Genomic DNA, 18671 nt, shown 5'->3' with positions numbered 1-18671 from the left:
CTTAGCAAGTTGTCACACGTAGAATTTGCAGCTTTTATTTGAAATAATGGTCTTTTGTTTTTCTCACTTTTACTTTTTGTAATTACTGTAAAATCACAAGTGTTTTACACCATAGTGGTTCTGTACTAACAGTGACTTCAGCTCCATTGCACCATTCTCAGCAGCCATTTCACTGAGTGATCCCGGGGAATAAATTGACTCTCTTTATTTCATACTCTGCTGGTAGCCAAGCCACATATAGTCACCTATGGGACATTCTGCACTGTCAAAGACTGACAGTGGGATGAGTGCAGACACTACTACACTGAGAGGAAGCCATCAAATCACAAAGTCAGCATTCGTAACCTTCGTGCTGAACTGTTTGTATAAATTTCGGTCATACAGATTATATACACTGGGCATGGAAAGAATTCAGACCCCCTTAAATTTTTCACTCTTTGTTATATTGCAGCCATTTGGTAAAATCATTAAAGTTCATTTTTTTCCCCTCATTAATGTACACACAGCACCCCATATTGCCAGAGAAACACAACATTGTGGAAATGTTTGCAGATTAAAAAAGAAAAACGAAATATCACACATCCATAAGTATTCAGACCCTTTGCTGTGACCCTCATATATTTAACTCAGGTGCTGTCCATTTCTTTTGATCATCTTTGAGATGGTTCTACACCTTCATTGGAGTCCAGCTGTGTTTGATTATACTGATTGGACTTAATTAGCAAGGCCACACACCTGTCTGTATAAGACCTTACAGCTCACAGTGCATGTCAGAGCAAATGAGAATCATGAGGTCAAAGGAACTGCCTGAAGAGCTCAGAGACAGAATTGTGGAAAGGCACAGATCGGGCCAAGGTTACAAAACAATTTCAGCTGCACTTAAGGTTCCTAAGAGCACAGTGGCCTCCATAATCCTTAATTGGAAGACGTTTGGGACAACCAGAACCCTTCCTAGAGCTGAAAACGGTCAGGAGATGGGAGAACGTTCTAGAAAGTCAACCATCACTGCAGCCCTCCACCAGTCGGGGCTTTATGGCAGAGTAACCGGACGGAAGCCTCTCCTCAGTGCAAGACACATGAAAGCCTGCATGGAGTTTGCTAAAAAAAAACACCTGATGGACTCCAAGATGGTGAGAGATAAGATTCTCTGGTCTGATGAGACCAAGATAGAACTTTTTGGCTTTAATTCAAAGGAGTATGTGTGGAGAAAACCAGGCACTGCTCATCACCAGTCCAATACAGTCCCAACAGTGAAGCATGGTGGTGGCAGCATCATGCTGTGGGGGTGTTTTTCAGCTGCAGGGACAGGACGACTGGTTGCAATCGAAGGAAAGCGGCCAAGTACAGGGACATCCTGGACCAAAACCTTATCCAGAGTGCTCAGGACAACTCTGTGGCTGTTCTTGAACGGCCCAGCCAAAGCCCTGACTTAAACCCAATTGAGCATCTCTGTAGAGACCTGAAAATGGCTGTCCACCAACGTTCACCATCCAACCTGACAGAACTGGAGAGGATCTGCAAGGAGGAATGGCAGAGGATCCCCAAATCCAGGTGTGAAAGATGTGTAGCATCATTCCCAAAAAGACTCATGGCTGTATTAGCTCAAAAGGGTGCTCCTACTAAATACAACTATTTTGTACCAAACACGTGAGAACTGACACACTGTCAAGTCACCTGATAAATACGAATACAACTTTATCATAGTAGACATGATCTTCTGATTAAAAGTAAATAGAAAATAATTTTATTTTTTTTTTAAACTATAAATTTCTCATCTGGCCAGTTGAAAATGAATGGGGGAGGGGGAGAGGGAGGGTCATACTCTCCCCATAATAGGGAAAAAAAAACCTTTTAAACCGCCATCCCTCCATCTGTGAGCACTTTAAACTCTTCAACTCCAAACAGGTTCATAGCAAACTCTGAGTGTCTGATGGTCTGATGCTGAGGCAAAAAACTGTTTATGTGAATGAAGTAATGTGTTACTCTGTTATACCCTAAATAGTATCACTCTATTATATTCAGTTATCATATTAGCAGTCATGTCATCAGACTCTGCAGTGGCTCAGCAGTGTATGGCCCATAGCTTCCAGAGCAGCACAGTAGTGGGGGGGGACAATATCACAGAAGATGGAGAAGGTGTCGCCACTCTATAAATACCACATCCTACTTCAAGTTCAGCCCCAGACACACGCGCCAACAACAGCTAACAAACAATTGAAAAGAAAGATACACACTGGAATTTGTCTCTGAAATTATTACCAATCAATCAATTTAAGAAATTCAGATTTTCATCTAGGTCCCCGTGTAGAAAACAGCTTTTGGCACAAGACCGTTTAGGATGCACTCCGGTGATGAGGGTTCTATTGTTGTAAAGGCACATTGTGTGTCTGTGTGTGTGCTGACACGCACACTTTTGACTCGACAGATCAGAAGACAAATCATGGCTTAGCAAACAGTGATGGCATTCTTTGCCGTGGACAGCACCCTGCAGGTTGACAGAACTTCCTGTTCTCAAGTGGTCGGCTCTAACTCATCAGGAAGCTGCAACACAGACAATAAGAGTATTAGCCAATAGGAAGTAAGGCATTGTATCAGCCAATAACAAATGTGTATATCTCTACCTGTATGGGTATCCATGGTACTTAGCTCTGAAGATGGACAACAGCCAGCTGAAGAACAGCATCACCAAACCGATACCTGCTACACACATAACTGACAGACACACACACACACGCTCATAAGTATTTCAACTTGATATCAAAATTAGGACATGGCATGTCGGTTCTATAGCGACCCCCATGAATTCTTTGGACTTTTGAGGTGCTAAGGGTCAGAAGTGGCATAACTTGATGGTTGATATGGGTCTTGGCAGAGGCTCAAGGCCCTTAGTGTCTATCTGTGCATGTGTCTGCCTTCACACATGATACAAATATGCAACTGGCAGACAAAGTAAGGTATGTTTAACTCACTGGTTCTGTATCAGACAGTCATGCAAATTCAGGGCCATGTCATACAACCTGCCATTAACACTGTGGCTGCCACTAAGCACGCTGCTAGAGACGGCACATAATTTTTCCCTGGAGTGGTGTGAGCCAAGTTGGCTTGAAAGAAATGGCGGTAAAACCGAAGAAATTTTGTCACCTAGCAACACACTCCTGATAAACTGTTTACATTTCATGACATCAGAACCTCAGAGGATCCAGCACAAGGTAAACCTCAGGAACAGAAAGGCCAGTTAACAAACACATACCAAAAACATGGTGCTGGTTCTGGCTGTATGGCTGCCAATGGAACTGGCACACTGACATTTGTTAATGATTTCACTGCTGACGCAAGCAGCAGGATGATCGCAGAGGTAAACAGGAGAATTCTGTGCTCAAGACTCAGCCAAATGTAAAACACACTGGGCTTTAATGGAGGATCCATTTTTATTTCATTGTGAATGTGCTGAAGCTCAGAGCCTGAAGAACAAAAGATGCGGAACTGTCCAAATGCTTTGGACTCTGTTACAAATTAAAAACCAGCCAGAAAAGGGAAACATCATGATCTCCATCAGTTATATTGGAATCACAATAGGAAGAGATCTCTTCAGGCTGGATGGATGGAAAAGGTTGATTACACTCTTACTGAGCAGCAACATTTATAAAAGATTGTGGAGTGTATACTTAAAGGTCAAGGAAAAAAGGAATAATGTGTGGAATGCGTGTGTGTGTGTATGTACACATACTCTTTCTCTTTCCAATGTCTATGTCAGAGGTGGCAGCCTCACACAGCAGCACAATTCCCATGGTGACAGCAGCATCTGACAGTGAGGTCAAGGTTTAGACAAGAAAAGCAGGTGATGCCGACATTCCCCTCAGGGATAAAAAAAAAAAAAAAACACTAAGGGTTTAGTGTGTCCACTGTAGAAGTATGAATACGCATTCATCTGAAGGATACTGAAGAGTAGGACGATGTGTGTCTCAGCCACAAACTGGGCCTGACTGCTGCCGTGGATGTAACTCTGAAAACAACCAGACAGTTAAATGTTATTCTGATCATTATGTTGTGAATGAGAAGATATTCCCAAGGGCATGTTCCTGACTTACAACTTGTCCGGTGCTGGGGTTCTTGTGTGCATAAGGTGGCCCTCTGATGTGGTTCCACATCTGGCCTGAAGTCATGATCAGGACAAAGCACTGAAACACAGCAGCACAGGAAAAACATTATAAAGATCAGGATATACTCCTTAGAAACTGGGCTGGAAGACCTTGCTTCCTCTATGCTAAAAGATTTTGTGTTGGCTGTTGTTACCAGTGCAGAGAAGGCCCAGACATTCTTGTTAAAGAGAAACTCCAAATTGTGTCTTCGTAGATATGCTAATCCTCCAATCACAGCCAGGAGGAAGCCTAGCAGGAGAGGCCCAGCGTAGTTGGGAGGACGAATAACACGGATCTGAAAAACAGGCGAACGTGACTGTCATCATCAGAGGCTCCTATCATCCTGACATCCTGAGCGTGACTGTTTACGTTCTGAGTGGAGATTTATTGGTTTGTTTTTATCACGGCGAACACAGGGATGCAGTCGGGTCTCACAGATTTAATGATTCTTACCTGCACATCAGTCCTGTCTGCCACCCATCGAGCCAGCTGCTCCGCCGCAAAGCCTCTAACCTGCAGCTCATAGGTATCAGACCTTCGAGGTTTCCCTTTGGATGGGAAGTGGAGGAATGTCGGAGCAGAATTCATATTCAGCTGCAACACAAACACAGTGAGTAGCAGTGGGGTCCAACTTTGACCGTTTGTAAGGAACTAAAGTTCAACGGCAGAAAATGAAATGTTCTCACCATCTGAAACACGTCTGATCCTTCGTCGAAATCGACAGATGCAAAGAAGACTTTATTAGTAAAGGCAGAGGAATAACGCCAGGAATTAGCCAGCACCTGGAACTCCTCATCGGCTTGTCTGAAATGAAAACATAACATTTCAGGTCTTCCATCAGAACGAAAATGACAGCAGCAGCGCTGGTTCCTATTGTTCCTGCTTCTTACCTGCAGACCCCACACTGTCTCTGTGGCTGCAGTGCTGTAAACATGATGACCACTGAGTAGTTTCTGGGAGGAGCCTTGACAAAGCGACGAAACTTATCTCCATTCATCCTGATGACTGAACGCTTGGAGGCCCACTCCATCATCTGAGTCACCTTCTCTGACAGCAGCGTCTACGCAGGGCAGACACAAAGACAGCTGACAGTGTTAGGCACACGCTGCTGGCTTTATACTGTGATTTGGATAAAGTCGCACAATTCATTCAAGACAGAAACTTTAGAAAATCAGATATGAGGCTAAGAAATGTTGTGTAAAATACCACCACAATCTCAAAAATGTTTGGTCTAATGTCAACGACGCCCAACCTGGGGGTGAGGACCCCTCCAGTGGGTCACAGGATAAATCTGAGATGCATCGTGGGACAAGTTAAGTTGATCTGCTACACAGATCTGAACTCTTATTTCCAGTCTTATTTGTAGAGGAAACAGACCTAACCCACACAATCAGATTAGCTGCAGCCCTATTTCCGTAGAGTGGATAACCTGACTTCTACTTGCAAAAGTTAAGTAACAGATGCAGAGCTGGGCTGATTTCCATCTTGTTGAAGAAAGGACGTGTTAACGAGAGACAGAGGAGCAGCAGGCTGGAGGATCTCTGGCAGGATTTAACTGCAGCTGAGGTCGTGTGGAGTGACCTGCGCCCTGCTGTGCTCCGACACAGCCGCTTGCCTGCTGTGTGGCGTTAACGTCAAGACGTAAGACTCACGGTTTAATGTGAGCCGGTTCACAAGCAGTGCTACGGTTTAGAAACCTCGTCAGTGTCTGTGCATGAAGATAAAATACGAGACATTTGTTTAGTCCTCGTTATTGACTTTCCGCCGTCCACAGCCGCACGTTAGCTAGTTTCTGGTTACTGTTAGCATAGCTACTGAGACTGGCTCTGGTGATAGACAACTTTGAAAACGTCGCAGACGTTTGAGCCAAAGTTTGTGGAAGTTTGTGGGTCGCATGTTATTAAACCGGTGTTACCTCTTTTTTCTTCTGGGCGTCGGCGAGCTCATGGTGAAAAACCGAGAGAAGAAAGAGCAAAACGAAAAGTTTTCCAAACATCCTGAACCAGCGCTGAGAGCCGCACTACACCGCCTCCTGTCAGCTCAGCATTGGTCAGCAGTCAGCCAATCACAGCGAGCTGTCAGGGCGCTGCTGCTTTTTTTTTTTTCCTCTGAAACTTTATTCACTAACTTTGTTCAGCATCCTGATACGGGTGAGATGACTCCAAAGAAAAGACATGAGGAGACTGTAACCCTGATCCCAACCCACACACACGGAAAATCTACGCAACAACAAGAAAACACACATTAAACACAAATCTCTAAATAATAAATAATAAATAATTATCAGATTCCATGCAGTCTCTTGGCTTTTTGTTTAAGAAGAAGAATCTTTATTGTCATGGCAGAATACAGGTTGTACAGTGCAACGAGATTTTGTTTTGGCTCCGTGAGATTATGCCATGACATGACATAAACTAAGCCCATACACCAGCCCAGAGCTGTCATAAGAGCTGGATAAAATGAATAAAAGAAATGTTTCACAGCTTATCTGCATCAACATCCTTTGCAGGATCAAAATAAAACCTTCTGTTCAGGAAACCAGCAACAAGGAATGTGTTTGTAATCATTTAAGAGTGAGACTCTTAGGTTCAGGAAGAACAGGATAATTTTTCACAGGAACTAAAAGCTTTTTGTGTTCAGTTTGGTCTACTCAAAAGAAACTAGGCAAAACCAAGTGCCAAGTCTTTGCGTTAATATCACCAAACATACTATTTTCATCTGCACAGTGGAAGAACTTAATATTACATCTCTGAGCAGATGGCAGATGGCAGTTGGCCTGTTCCCACCCTGTTTTACACTGTGATAGTGTACTACAAGGTGTCCCAAAGGTCATAGAGCACCTTATCATTTCCTTAATGATATAAAGACTATGGCCAACATGAGTAAAGATTCAGTTATGGCCATATTCATTGTCTTTCATTTAATGTAGAAAAGACAAATGACATTTAATTGGGTTAAAGATCTCTAGTCTGATAGATTTGTTCAGAAATAGAATCTACATTTACAAGATGTGGGTAAAGTGAAAAAAAAAAAAAAACACCCAACTTTTACCAGAAAGATAGTCATGGATACAGAGAGACACATGGTCCAGACACAAGACTGACTTGGAGTCATATTACAAGAGAAAACACTAAATGAACAACGGTCTTAAATAGAATGAGATGGGTAACTGGCTAAAACAGAGGGCAAGACGGTGCGCATTGAAAATGTGGCAGGGATCAGAGCACTGTTAGATTCTGAATGCTTTGTACGTGGATCAGCAGCTAAAACACCATTTATCACAGTGTGGCCCACTGCTGCAGATCCAGAATCTACAGCTCTGGAGGCATATGTAACTGCAGAATGCATCATGAGAAGAGGAATAAGAAATGAAAAATACACATGGAAAAGAACAGACACGTGAAAATATCAGAATGGATTCAGGAGACTTATTTTTCTAAATCATTTTTGATTTCATGTATGATTAGCATGATCAACCGTGTAGCGCTGCAGCCCACACCTGGACCAGACGGTGGCGATAATGCGCCATGTTGTTGTTTGCCTAACGCCACTGAACAAGACGAAGAAGACGAGGAAGCGATGAACGCAGCTCAGTGTTTAGCAGAAAAGCTGCTGTTCACACTGGATGGACGCAGAGCAACATAACAGCGGCTGTGATAGAAAAATACCGGTATGTTAGCAGCACTGCTAAAGACCCCGCTAAAGGCCGTGCCGTTCCAGTCGGTGTGTTTACTTGTGTGGGTTTGTCTTTGTGTACAATGTTAGCTGTGGCTATGCTAACGAAGCTAGCCTTTGACAAAGAGCAGGCTGAAGTTTACAGCATGAAAACGTGAAACGAGTGTGACAGGCGTGTTGCCTCACTTTCATGTTAGTTGTCCTGCTGGAAACGAAGGAGTAACTGTCACTGGTCTGTAAACAGAGGTTGTGCCGTTTGACACCTGGCCAGTGTTTCCGTTAACCTGCCGTTAGTGAGCTGTTTTCCTTTTATATTACACCTGCACACCGTGGCCTTGTAACTAAGCATGTGTGCAAAGTAACGTGACTGGCACTAACTAAAAGCCTCTAAACTTCCACCAAGTTCTCCGTGCTGCTGGTGGTGAGGTTAAGGATACACCCGGTGTGTGGACGACTCCTCAGCAGAGCTGTGTTGGGGTGTCAGGAGAAAGGTGCTGAGACGTTTTGAATTCTCACACTTTGTTAGCCATAAAAACGACCAAAAAAATCTGAAATTCCTCCGCGTTCAACGTTTTATTAACACAGGAAATATCCAAAACATAAGGCAATACATATTAAACAAAACTATGTAAAAGCAAAGTGAGGACATTTTCAAAAATAAAGCCATGAATAGCTCTTGTTTGTCACTGAACTTCCTCCGAAGTTCGGTAAAGAGTTAAAACCTATATCAGATCATCCTCTTTGTCTTTAAACCAGCGCCTGTTCTCAGTACACCTGCACACAGTTTTCCAGGTTCCTGGCAGGTAGGGTGGTCCAGCATCTTGGAGCCTCAGTTCTTCTGTGGATTTTGTCTGTCTCAGTGTCTCTTCATGTGATCCCAGACTGACTCAGTGAAGCTGAGATCAGGGCTCTGTTGGGAGTGATGGTAGAGAAGAATCTAAATCTGAAGTCTCTAAACCTCTTGCACGCATGCATGGTTCATACCTACATCTTTCAAACTCCACACCTCCACGTTCTATTGATATAGGCTTTTTTGTCATGAATTTGTAGTATTCAACGGATGAGATTGTTACCGTGATGCATGTGATGTGAAGAGAGTTCATGCCTGCACAGACAGCAGCAGACTGTGATCAAAAACATTGGTGATTTCACTACAGTCATGCAGAGAGGAGATGAATAGCCAGGAAGAGCATTCAGGAAGTCTTCAGAGCTTTCACTGTTCTCACATCAGTCTTCACTCTGTATCCCATAGTGACAAACCAAAACTGAAATGTCATGTTAAAGTATTCAGACACTTTGCTCAGCACTAAGCTGAATCACCTTCAGCAGTGATTACAGCCTCCAGTCTTCTTGAATATGACACAACAACCATTGAACACCTGGACTTGGGGACTGTTATTGTCTGCAGCTCCTCTAAGGCTCTGTGAGGTTGGATGGGGACTGTTGGTGGACAGACATTTTCAGGTCTCTCCAAGGATGTTTGATTGGTTTCCAGTCAGCGCTCTGGCTGGGCCACTAATTCACAGAGTTGTCTTTAAGCCACTCCTGCGTTGTCTTGGCTGTGGTGAGGGTCATTATCCTGTTGGAAGGTGAATCTCTGACCCAGTCTGAGGTGCCCCCAGCTGTGTTTCACCACTGGACCTCAGATCAGATCAGAGAATCTGGTCTCTCACAGTCTGAGAGTCCTTTCACTGAGGACAGGCTTTGTGCTGCAGTGATGGTTGTCCTGCTGGAAGGAGATCTTTGGAGCTCAGCCACAGTAACCATCAGGTTCTTGGTCACCTCTCTTACCAAGACCCTTCTCCCCTGATTGCTCAGTTTGGCCAGATCTAGGAAGAGTCCTGGTTGTTCCAAGCTTCTTCCATGTTGGAATCATGGAGGCCTCTGTTCTCTTCTGAGCCTTTAATGCAGCAGAATTTTTTTGTAGTCTTCCACAGATCTGTGCCTCCACACAATCCCGTCTCTGAGCTCCTTCAGCCTCACGGCCTGGTCTTTGACCTGATATGCACCGTCAGCTGTGAGACCTTATATAGACGTGTATGCACAAATGTCTAAAATTCTCTTTCGGTTTGTTGATGCAAAAGGCTCCAACAACAAGATGTGAAATAAGTGAAAGCTCTGAAGACTTCCTGAAAGCACTGTATGTTATGCTGAATAAGTTGTTTAATGGTTCCTTTAGCGATCAGACCTGAAGTTAAAACAAATCCACAACTTTTTAAAGTGAATCTGAAACAAGTAAAATCTAAAAGTTCTCAGAGTGGTCTGGCATTATGTGTGAGTTGGTTGTCTTTTTTTTGTCCCGACCTAAAACTGTATGTTGTGTTGATGAGCTGCAGTGTCCAGTCACTAACAGATACAATAAAAGGATGTGTGTCTGATAAAACACTGAAGTGGAGGATGGCCTCATTTCTCCTCTCTGTATCCTCCTCAGTCATCCGAAAACAGAAATAAGAAAATGGAGACATCATTTGTGACGACAGACTAGATCAATAACCCGGTCACCTGAGGAGGGAGGACACATGAAATAAGTCAAAGGGGAAGCTTCTGCTGTTTCTGTATGCTCCTCCCTCACTCCCATTAACTTGTTTTCCTCTATCATTCTTTGTGTAGAACTGAGGTTCATGCTTGGGAGGTAGAGCCTCCCACACTGCAGGAGGGAGGAGGTGTGTGTGGAAAAAGCCTGAGCGGTGACGTAGAAGTGATGGGTCCAAGGAGGAAGGCCTCTAAACTCCAGGCTATAGGGGGCGGCAGCAGTGGAGGGGAACTGGTCCAGAGTCCCAGTGAGCCCAAGGACTACATCAATGAGCTGTCCCATGAAGTCCTCTGTCATATTTTCAGGTACACTGCCCTCCAGCTACACTGTTTCGCTTGTGTTCTTCATCATTTATTTTATATTTATAGACCCAGCCCTGCCATAGAGAATAAGTGTGACCTAAACATTGGCTGCAAATGGTTTGTTGAAAGTTTTTGTTTTGTTTTGTAGGTACCTTCCCATGAAGGACATCATGTGTATGGAGAGTCTGTCCAGAAAGCTCAGAGAAGCTGTCACTTTGTACCTGCGAGTGGTCAAAGTAGTGGATCTATGTGCTGGTCGCTGGTGGGAGTACATGCCTTCAGGTAAGTACAACCACTGTGGTAATATAATAACAGAAAGGTGTGTTTTCATTTAGACCAGTTCACTGCTTACGTCTGATTTGTGCCTTTTGTGGCAGCAGAAATGGAAACATGTTTATCCTCAGCTGGTTTAGCTGAGGATGCTGTTTTTTTTTTTTTTTTTTTTGCACATACTGAGATAGTTAGATTGTCTTTATTGTGTTTTCTGGTTTAGGCTTTACAGACAGCAGCTTTCTTCTCCTTTTGAAGAAGATGCCAGATTTGGAACAGCTATACGGTCTCCACCCTCGATACCTGGAGAGGAGACGAATCCGAGGCTATGAGGCTTTCAGTATACCTGGAGTCCTGGAGGCACTGCAAGCCTGTCCCAATCTGCTGGTCAGTATGAGGATGATATCCTACTGAAAGGGGCCTGACACACAAAGCCAAGAGCACGCAGGTTTTCGGTTTAACCAACAATGATACCAAGTGATTTCTCTGATTGCTTTCTCTTCTTTGGTTGTCTTTTAATCAGTGAAATGATCTCCTTATTTGACATCATTTCAGGGTGTGGAGACGTCTCACCTGGAGCTGGTGGAAGCCATATGGAACTACATGCCTCAGGTTCACATACTTGGAAAATTCCGCAACCGCAATGGAGCTTTTCCCATTCCTGCAGAAAACAAACTGACCATCCCCATCACTGCAAAGATCCAGACCCTACATCTAGTGGGTGAGTAGGACAATGACAACCAACTGACACGTCCTGCTGTAAAGTGATGCTCACAATAAGTTTATAGTTGTAAATCAACTTTTAGAAACCTGTAAAAATAAATGTCTATGCAAATATCTCACCCTCTGGTTTTAAAAATAGTACATCTGATGCACTGGTGCCCTTCTCATAGTACTTGTTTGGTTTTTTTTTTTTTTTTTTTTTTTGTAGGTGTGAATGTCCCAGAGATCCCCTGTGTGTCCATGCTGCGCCACCTTTACCTGAAGTGGGTCCGTCTCACCAAACCGCAGCCGTTTAAGGACTTTCTGTGCGTGAGCCTGAGAACCTTCGTCATGCGGAACTGCGCCGGGCCAACCAACTCTCTCAAATACGTCCCCTTGGTTACTGGTTTAGCGTCGGCCCGGAACCTGGAGCAGCTTGAGCTGGTGAGAGTTCCTTTTCTGGGAGGGCTGATCCAGCATGTGGTGGAGGACAGCTGGAGGTCAGGTGAGGAGGGCATTGTGTTTCTAAATATCCCTGAGAGTAAAATCTATTTCATTGACTGACTCGGTGACTTGTGCCCCATTTTATTCCTCCATGTAATGCTGTGCGTGTGTGTGTTTCCAGGAGGATTTCGGAACCTCCACACCATCGTGTTCGGAGCCTGTAAGAACGCTCTGGAAGTGGATCTGGGCTACCTCATCATCACTGCTGCTCGCAGGTGCTCAGCCAGTCAGTCCCTTACACTAACTGAGAGAAAATGCTAGCCTATGATATCGTCACAGTTGCAGAATATTAGGATAGAAAACATCGATTGAATGAAGTGATTTCTGTGTGTTTTAACAGGCTTCATGAGCTGCGTATCCAGCCTTCACTGACTAAAGACGGAGTCTTCTCAGCTCTCAAAATGGCCGAACTAGAGTTTCCTCAGTTTGAGACTCTTCATCTGGGATACGTGGACGAGTTCCTGCTGCAGTGTTAGTTCTTCCTTTTTCCAATACCGTCACCGTGCTCAGGGAACACATTTTCGTGCTCTGATAAATTGCAGGCAACCATCGAATTTGATTTCGATTGAAATTTTGTTGTTACCGGTGCCTGAGCAAGGTCTTGTGTGTGTGTGTGTGTGTGTGTTTGAAACGCAGGCAAGATGAGTCATTCGGAGCTGGTGAAGTACGGTCTGGCAGATGTCATCGAGAACCCGGGCATCATCACGGATATTGGCATGAAGGTGGTGAACGAGGTGTTCACTAATATTAAATACCTGCTCATCTACAACTGTCCTCACCTGCATAACCCTCACCACTGGATCACAGGTAAAACGCTCTCCTTGACTGTCTCGCCACACTGGAGTCCTCATCATTACTTACCCGACTTGAGTCACACGTGGCCTGAATATTCATGTTCATACTTATTTTTGTTGTGAACTCAGTTTGTCTATATAATAACGAGGGAAATGGACACGAGGGATAATGGACACGCTGCTGTCCTCCCATTTCTCACATATGTATTCTCCTATATGTATTCTGCTGGCCTCTGTCCTCAGATCAGTCCAGATGGAGCCGTCTTGTGGACCTCACTCTTGTCCGCTGTCATGCTGTCAAACTGGAGTCCTTCTCCCAGTTCATAGAGTTACTGCCCAGTCTGGAGTTTATCTGTCTGGACCAGATGTTCAGAGAACCACCCAAGGTATACAGTATGTTCACACACACTCACACACACACACACAAAGCATCATACTGTATGTACCTTTCACATGCATTTGTATATTTCTCTTGTGTGTACCTATCAGGGCTGTGCCAGGGTGGGCCTGAGCGCAGGGACCGGTATCGGCGTTTCCTCCGCACTGGTCAGCAACCAGAACTCCAACAACGACAACGACAACAACAACAACCATCACCACCACCACAACAACAACGAGGCCAACCTTCCCCCTGCTCCGCCACCTGTCAACAACAACCAAAGACGTCAGCAGCAACAGCAGCAGCAGCAACAGCAGCAGCAACAGCATCATAATGGCAAGTTCACAAACACATCACTATGTTTTTGTTTTTGTTTGGTCGCAGAACATGTGTCAGCAGTTTCTGAGAGAGCTTCTTTATAGACAGACGAGGACAGATGAGGAACGTAGGAGCAGAAACACCAGCTCTTTGGTCAAAGTTGTGAGGACGTTTTTTTTTTGTTTGTTTGTTTTTTTTCGCAGCACCCGTTGAAGTAAATGGAATGGAAGATGAGGAAGAAGAGGAGGAGGAGGAGGAGGTGATCCTGGAGGATGAGAACATGGAGGCTGAGCCTCAGATAGAGCTGAAAAGAGCAGATGGGGAGCTGAGAGCGGGAGAATCCGACATGGCTCCGGGGGCCAGTCGCTCAGCCGGAGCACCACATCCTCCAGATGAGGAGCAAGCAGGTTTGGAGCGGCTCTTTTGTCGTATTTAGCAGAGGTTAAGACGGCAGTTTTCCTCTCCCACACTCTTCATCGTCAATTTTTGTCTTTTGACTTTGTACCTCCAGGTCCCAGCGGTGTAGTCCAGCAGTGCAGACCAGCTAACGCCGTTGTCCCCAAACCCCCTCTGGTTATCTCAGACTCGGACAGCGAGGAAGAGGAAGGCCTTGTTTCCAGACTAATGCCAGCTTCCTCTGTGCAGCAGCCGTCTTCCTGTTCTGAAGGTGTGAGCAACGACATAGAACAAACCCAGCAGTCACAACACGCCAGCAGGGTAACATAAAAGTGTGTGTGTGTGTTTGTGTTTTCAGGTAAAGGGAAGACTCCTCTGCGGCGGAGCAACCACGTGGCCGTCGCGGTGGCTGTCTCTTCGGATCAGACGAAGGCTCAGGTGTCCGACAGCTGTGAGAAGAGCTGTCAGGTGACCAGCGAACAGATCAAGGCAGATATGAAGGCTGCTGTTGAGAACAGCAGGAGGACTAGCAGCAAAGGAATTACTACTGAGGCTGGGGAGACCATTGCGAGGCCAGGGTCCGATACCGGGACGGTACAGGGCGCTGGGAGTGCCGGGGCAGCGGCGAGGACCGGAGTGAGGCCGGTTACTGGATCTGTGGTCAGGACTGGAGCTGGGGTACCTGCGTGCAGGCAGGCGGGTGGATGTGGGAGGGTGGTGACGGGAACCGCCCGCAGGACAACTACAACCACTGACAGAGCTACAGGAACCGGCAGGACTAATGATAGCACAGAGGGCCCCTCTGGAGCACATGCTGGAGACAGTTACACAAGAGAGGGAGGGGTGAGGCTAGTGAGTTCTAGTCCTGCCTGTGTGGACGGTCCTGAGTCCAGAGGTGCCGCAGTTAACCATGCTTCCAGGAGACAAGCGCTGCTGGCTGGACAGGGGGAGAGACAACCTGCCCCGGCTACAGGTTCAGGTTCACAGCATGGTCAGGCCAGAGACGAGGACTTTGTTCCCAGACGACCTTTGACCCGATCTTGCACCCGTATGTCCTCGGTGCCCCTGGTACCGGAGACAGGTAAGGCTGAAGTTACAAAAGAAGCTGTGGTTTTGTTTTCGCTCCAAAGGCTTGGGCCCGTGCTTTCATATTACATGTACAGCCAAGCGATTCCAATCCCATCATGCTCGGAGGCATCCACAGACAAATCTTTTGCTGTGCTTCGTTGTACAGATCTTTCAAGAGCCAGGTCTCGAGTCGCAGTGAGGAGGAAACGAATGGCTGACAAATCAACCAGCACCTCAGACCCGGTCACTGAGGATGACCACGTACAGGTATGTCATGTTATAATACATCTGTCTTCGTTGACTCTGTTGCTCTGTAGTGGACGTTACTCGTGTGTCCTTTGCCAGTGGAACAGTCTAACATGCTGGGATGCTTTTGCTCGTGCAGATTTTGTCTCTGAAGAGTAAGAACCTGGTTGGCATCACTCTGACCAACTGTGGAATCACTGACCTGGTCCTCAAAGACTGTCCCAAGATGATGTTCATTCATGGTAATACATAAGGACACTGATACGTTTTGATTTCTCGTTTTTTTGGACTTAGATGGAAAAACATTTCTTTTTTGGAAAAAGCCCATCTCACTCATAGAATCTCTAAACACATCGCTAAATAACACCAGAAAGCCTTTCAGTCACTCGCTGCTCTGTCTCTGTGTGTCCTCCCCGTCTCTATAGCCACCAGATGTCGTGTGTTGAAGCAGCTGAGAGTGGAAAGCGCCCCCATAGTGAACAGGTTTGATTACGCTCAGTGTAAGAAGCTGGACATGGAACAGGTCCTGGATCAGATTTTGAGAATGCCTCCCGAGAGGAACCGCATCATCTACATGCGCCCTATGCACCAGGTGGGTAATCTGCTGTGATGTCAGCAAATTAACTTGTCCCGCCCCCCTGTCCCCCCTCTTCTCTTTGCCCTTTGCTGGACATTCCAGTGTCTTTACTTGTCTCTCTTCTGTCTTCAGATTGACTCAGTATCTTTGGAGCGTCAGCTCTTCCAGGGGCCCTATCCTTACCACATCGCTATAGTGCACGAGTTCAGCAACCCGCCAAACATACGGAACAAGGTTCGCATTCGCAGCTGGATGGACACCATCGCCAACATCAGCCAGTGAGTAGTATTTCACTCAGTGTTCCAGCTGTTTCCGCACATGCGACGCCAAACCGAACGTGATCTGTGACTGCGAGCCGTAAACTGATCTCTGCGTGTCTTTGTCTCTCTCTCTCAGAGAGTTAATCAAGTATGAGTTCTTCCCAGAGGCCACCAGGACAGAAGAGGATGTCCAGAAGTATCCCAGATACCCCTGGGGCAGGGACATCTATACGCTGGAGGGTAAAACAGTCACACCTACGCTAAACCTTTTGTTGCCTTTGTAGACATGCACATACACATTTCAGTTGTTGCATATGAACTGAAACAGTGACTCTGATTTGAGACTCTCTCTGTGTCTTTCCGTCTCCCTCAGTCTCTCCTTCTCTCTGTCTCTGTCTCTTTCTGTCTGTCTCTCCCTCTCTCTTCCTTTCCTCTTCTCCCCCCTCTCTCCTGCTCATCGGGCTTAACGTTGTGTGTCTGTGTTAAATGCCTTTAGAAAGAGCGTGCCTCTTGAGCCGCTCTGTGTTCTTTGAGATGAGGCTTGAGTCCTTATAAAGCTAAGCGTCTCGTGTCATGTGACTCTTCAGGAGTGGTGGACGGGGCTCCCTACAGCATGATAACTGACTTCCCCTGGCTGAGGACTCTGAGAGCAGCCGATCCCAATAGCTACGCCCGCTATGACTTTGAGGACGATGAAAGCAGTGAGTGCATCTGTCTGTCTGTCTGTTAGCTGTGGCTAACAGCAGAAGCCCCTGAAATGTTTTCACCCGTGTTGTGCTGTGCTGTGTTGTGTTTTGTTGCGTTGTGTGTTAGCTACCATCTACGCGCCGCGCCGCAAAGGCCAGCTGTCAGCCGACATCTGCATGGAGACCATCGGGGAGGAGATCTCAGAGCGACGACAGAGCAAAAGAGGAGTGTTTCAGAGAGTGGTGGTCCTCTTCCTTCATCACTGTGACACACCGGGAGAACCTGTGGATGATGACTACATCTAGACGGCACGCAAAACACTGTGCCCCCCCCCCCCCCCCCGGTCGTATCCACACGCAGTCTGTGAAACGCTGTCAGAGATATATGACAGTCTGTCCGTTTTGCTGTGGGAGTCTGCAGGTCAGAGCTGTGTCCTCTCACACACACTGCCACGCACACGTTAGCTCCCGAGACGAGACTAGCTCCATGGAGAATGGAATCAGTACAGTGGGAAGCCACTGGGGGGCGCTGCTAAACTTGAATTGGACAGAACAGAAGTGGCCATCACGTTGAAGGCACTTTGCAAAAAAAAAAAAAAAAAAAAAACTCTTCCAAAGAATGTACACTGGCTTCAGTCCGTTTTCAGGCTGTTCAGCTTGGCGGGGGGAAAGAGAAGGGGATGATCTGTGGGGGAAGATTTGTGGACGTTCTGGGATGATGTTGATTTTCTCCTTATTTGAGTAAAAAAAAAAAGAAAATGTTGAGGTGGTGGAAATGACAACTGATGTCCATTTTCATTTGCCTGTGCTCCTGTGTGTGTTCAGCAGCCTTTCTTCTTCTTCTTCTTTTTTTTTTTCCCCCCACGCCGCCACTGACGACACTTGATCTGATCTCTCTCACCTGTCCACCTCCCACTGCTTGCCTACCTCTGCTCCACACGTGACGTCACGCTCACTGACACGCAAACTAAGAAAGCCTTTTAATTCACTTTTTAAGTTTTCCTTTGGAGTTTATTATTATTATTATTATTTTTATCTTTCAACATACACAAGTCTACAGACTTTGCCACCATCATCTCCGTCTTTATCATCATCGTCAGCATCGTTAGTGGGAGCTGCTTAACATTGCTGTGTCACGGTAACACTACATGTATGGTGCTCGTGCTGCTCGTGCACGTAATCAGCTTTATTTAGTCCTTCCGACTCTTGTTTTTGATCAGTGAACGAGGAGCAGGAGCATGTGGAGAATCAGATGTGAGTTCTGAGATGAGTCTGGGGTTTTTTTTTGGAATTGTGACTTTTTCATTATTCAGAGTTTTGTTTTTTTTTTCGCCATGGAGCGAAATCAGACAGCTTGATATAAAAGTGTGTATATTTCCACAGATGGAGATGCTCCTGTTTCTAAAAGTGAATGACTCTTGTCTAAAAGGAACTGAACCATCAAACTGTTTAAAGCCTTTTTTTTTTTTTTTTTTTTTTTTAAAAGCATCACTTGTCCAAAAGGGGGCTAGATGAGGTTGTCCTCTGGTGTCCTGAGGGAACCAGAGAACTTGGCTGTCTGATGCGAGGATTTCACTGCTCGTGTGTTTGGACAGCCTCTGTCCTGCAGTGGATCCTGCTGACTTTTACTATCAGGATGTGGCTCTCATCAGATATGGAAAAGAGTTTTGTGTTGAGAAAGATGAACAAGCTAACAGTGAAGGATTCAGCGTGCAGGTCGAATGGACTTCATAGGATGTGAGTCCATCCTTCTGTTTGTGTATTGATAACTGTACAGGTGTCATGGAGGATGACAGGCTTCCATGGTGTTCATATGTTTATA

General features: G+C 45.7%; 2 protein-coding genes across 2 annotated transcripts; one reads left to right on the top strand and one right to left on the bottom strand.

Annotated features, from left to right (window-relative positions):
• Positions 1-1824: 1824 nt before the first annotated feature.
• LOC121188316 (magnesium transporter protein 1) lies at positions 1825-6185 on the bottom strand. The gene is made up of 10 exons (XM_041048005.1): positions 6055-6185; positions 5030-5199; positions 4826-4943; positions 4593-4733; positions 4294-4434; positions 4089-4178; positions 3940-4003; positions 3728-3802; positions 2622-2712; positions 1825-2541 (listed from the first exon to the last, which is right to left on the bottom strand). The coding sequence occupies exons 1-10, from the start codon at positions 6133-6135 to the stop codon at positions 2526-2528; spliced, it is 987 nt and encodes a 328-aa protein (XP_040903939.1). The 5' UTR covers positions 6136-6185; the 3' UTR covers positions 1825-2525.
• Positions 6186-7708: 1523 nt separating this feature from the next.
• Positions 7709-18334, top strand: fbxo38 (F-box protein 38). Its single transcript, XM_041048549.1, has 21 exons — positions 7709-7809; positions 10425-10652; positions 10798-10931; positions 11143-11306; positions 11475-11640; positions 11851-12126; positions 12247-12340; positions 12466-12596; positions 12762-12932; positions 13163-13305; positions 13409-13634; positions 13820-14023; positions 14128-14283; positions 14371-15093; positions 15247-15347; positions 15466-15568; positions 15752-15918; positions 16036-16181; positions 16300-16403; positions 16751-16864; positions 16977-18334. The coding sequence occupies exons 2-21, from the start codon at positions 10516-10518 to the stop codon at positions 17153-17155; spliced, it is 3639 nt and encodes a 1212-aa protein (XP_040904483.1). The 5' UTR covers positions 7709-7809; positions 10425-10515; the 3' UTR covers positions 17156-18334.
• The last annotated feature ends 337 nt before the right edge of the window (positions 18335-18671 follow it).

Source organism: Toxotes jaculatrix, chromosome 10 (assembly GCF_017976425.1).
Source record: "Toxotes jaculatrix isolate fToxJac2 chromosome 10, fToxJac2.pri, whole genome shotgun sequence".
Lineage (NCBI taxonomy): Eukaryota > Metazoa > Chordata > Actinopteri > Toxotidae > Toxotes > Toxotes jaculatrix.
This window is presented reverse-complemented; position numbering and strand designations above follow the sequence as displayed.

What these genes read in the sequence shown, in the direction of transcription:
- LOC121188316 (XM_041048005.1), bottom strand. Translation starts at nt 6,135, where the DNA reads ATGTTTGGAAAACTTTTCGTTTTGCTCTTTCTTCTCTCGGTTTTTCAC. An exon ending in GATCAGACGTGTTTCAGATG is followed by an intron (nt 4,734 to 4,825) that starts GTGAGAACATTT and finishes TTTGTGTTGCAG; the next exon opens with CTGAATATGAATTCTGCTCC. An exon ending in CAGACAGGACTGATGTGCAG is followed by an intron (nt 4,435 to 4,592) that starts GTAAGAATCATT and finishes CCTGTTTTTCAG; the next exon opens with ATCCGTGTTATTCGTCCTCC.
- fbxo38 (XM_041048549.1), top strand. Translation starts at nt 10,516, where the DNA reads ATGGGTCCAAGGAGGAAGGCCTCTAAACTCCAGGCTATAGGGGGCGGC. An exon ending in GTCCTCTGTCATATTTTCAG is followed by an intron (nt 10,653 to 10,797) that starts GTACACTGCCCT and finishes TTTGTTTTGTAG; the next exon opens with GTACCTTCCCATGAAGGACA. An exon ending in GTGGGAGTACATGCCTTCAG is followed by an intron (nt 10,932 to 11,142) that starts GTAAGTACAACC and finishes TTTCTGGTTTAG; the next exon opens with GCTTTACAGACAGCAGCTTT.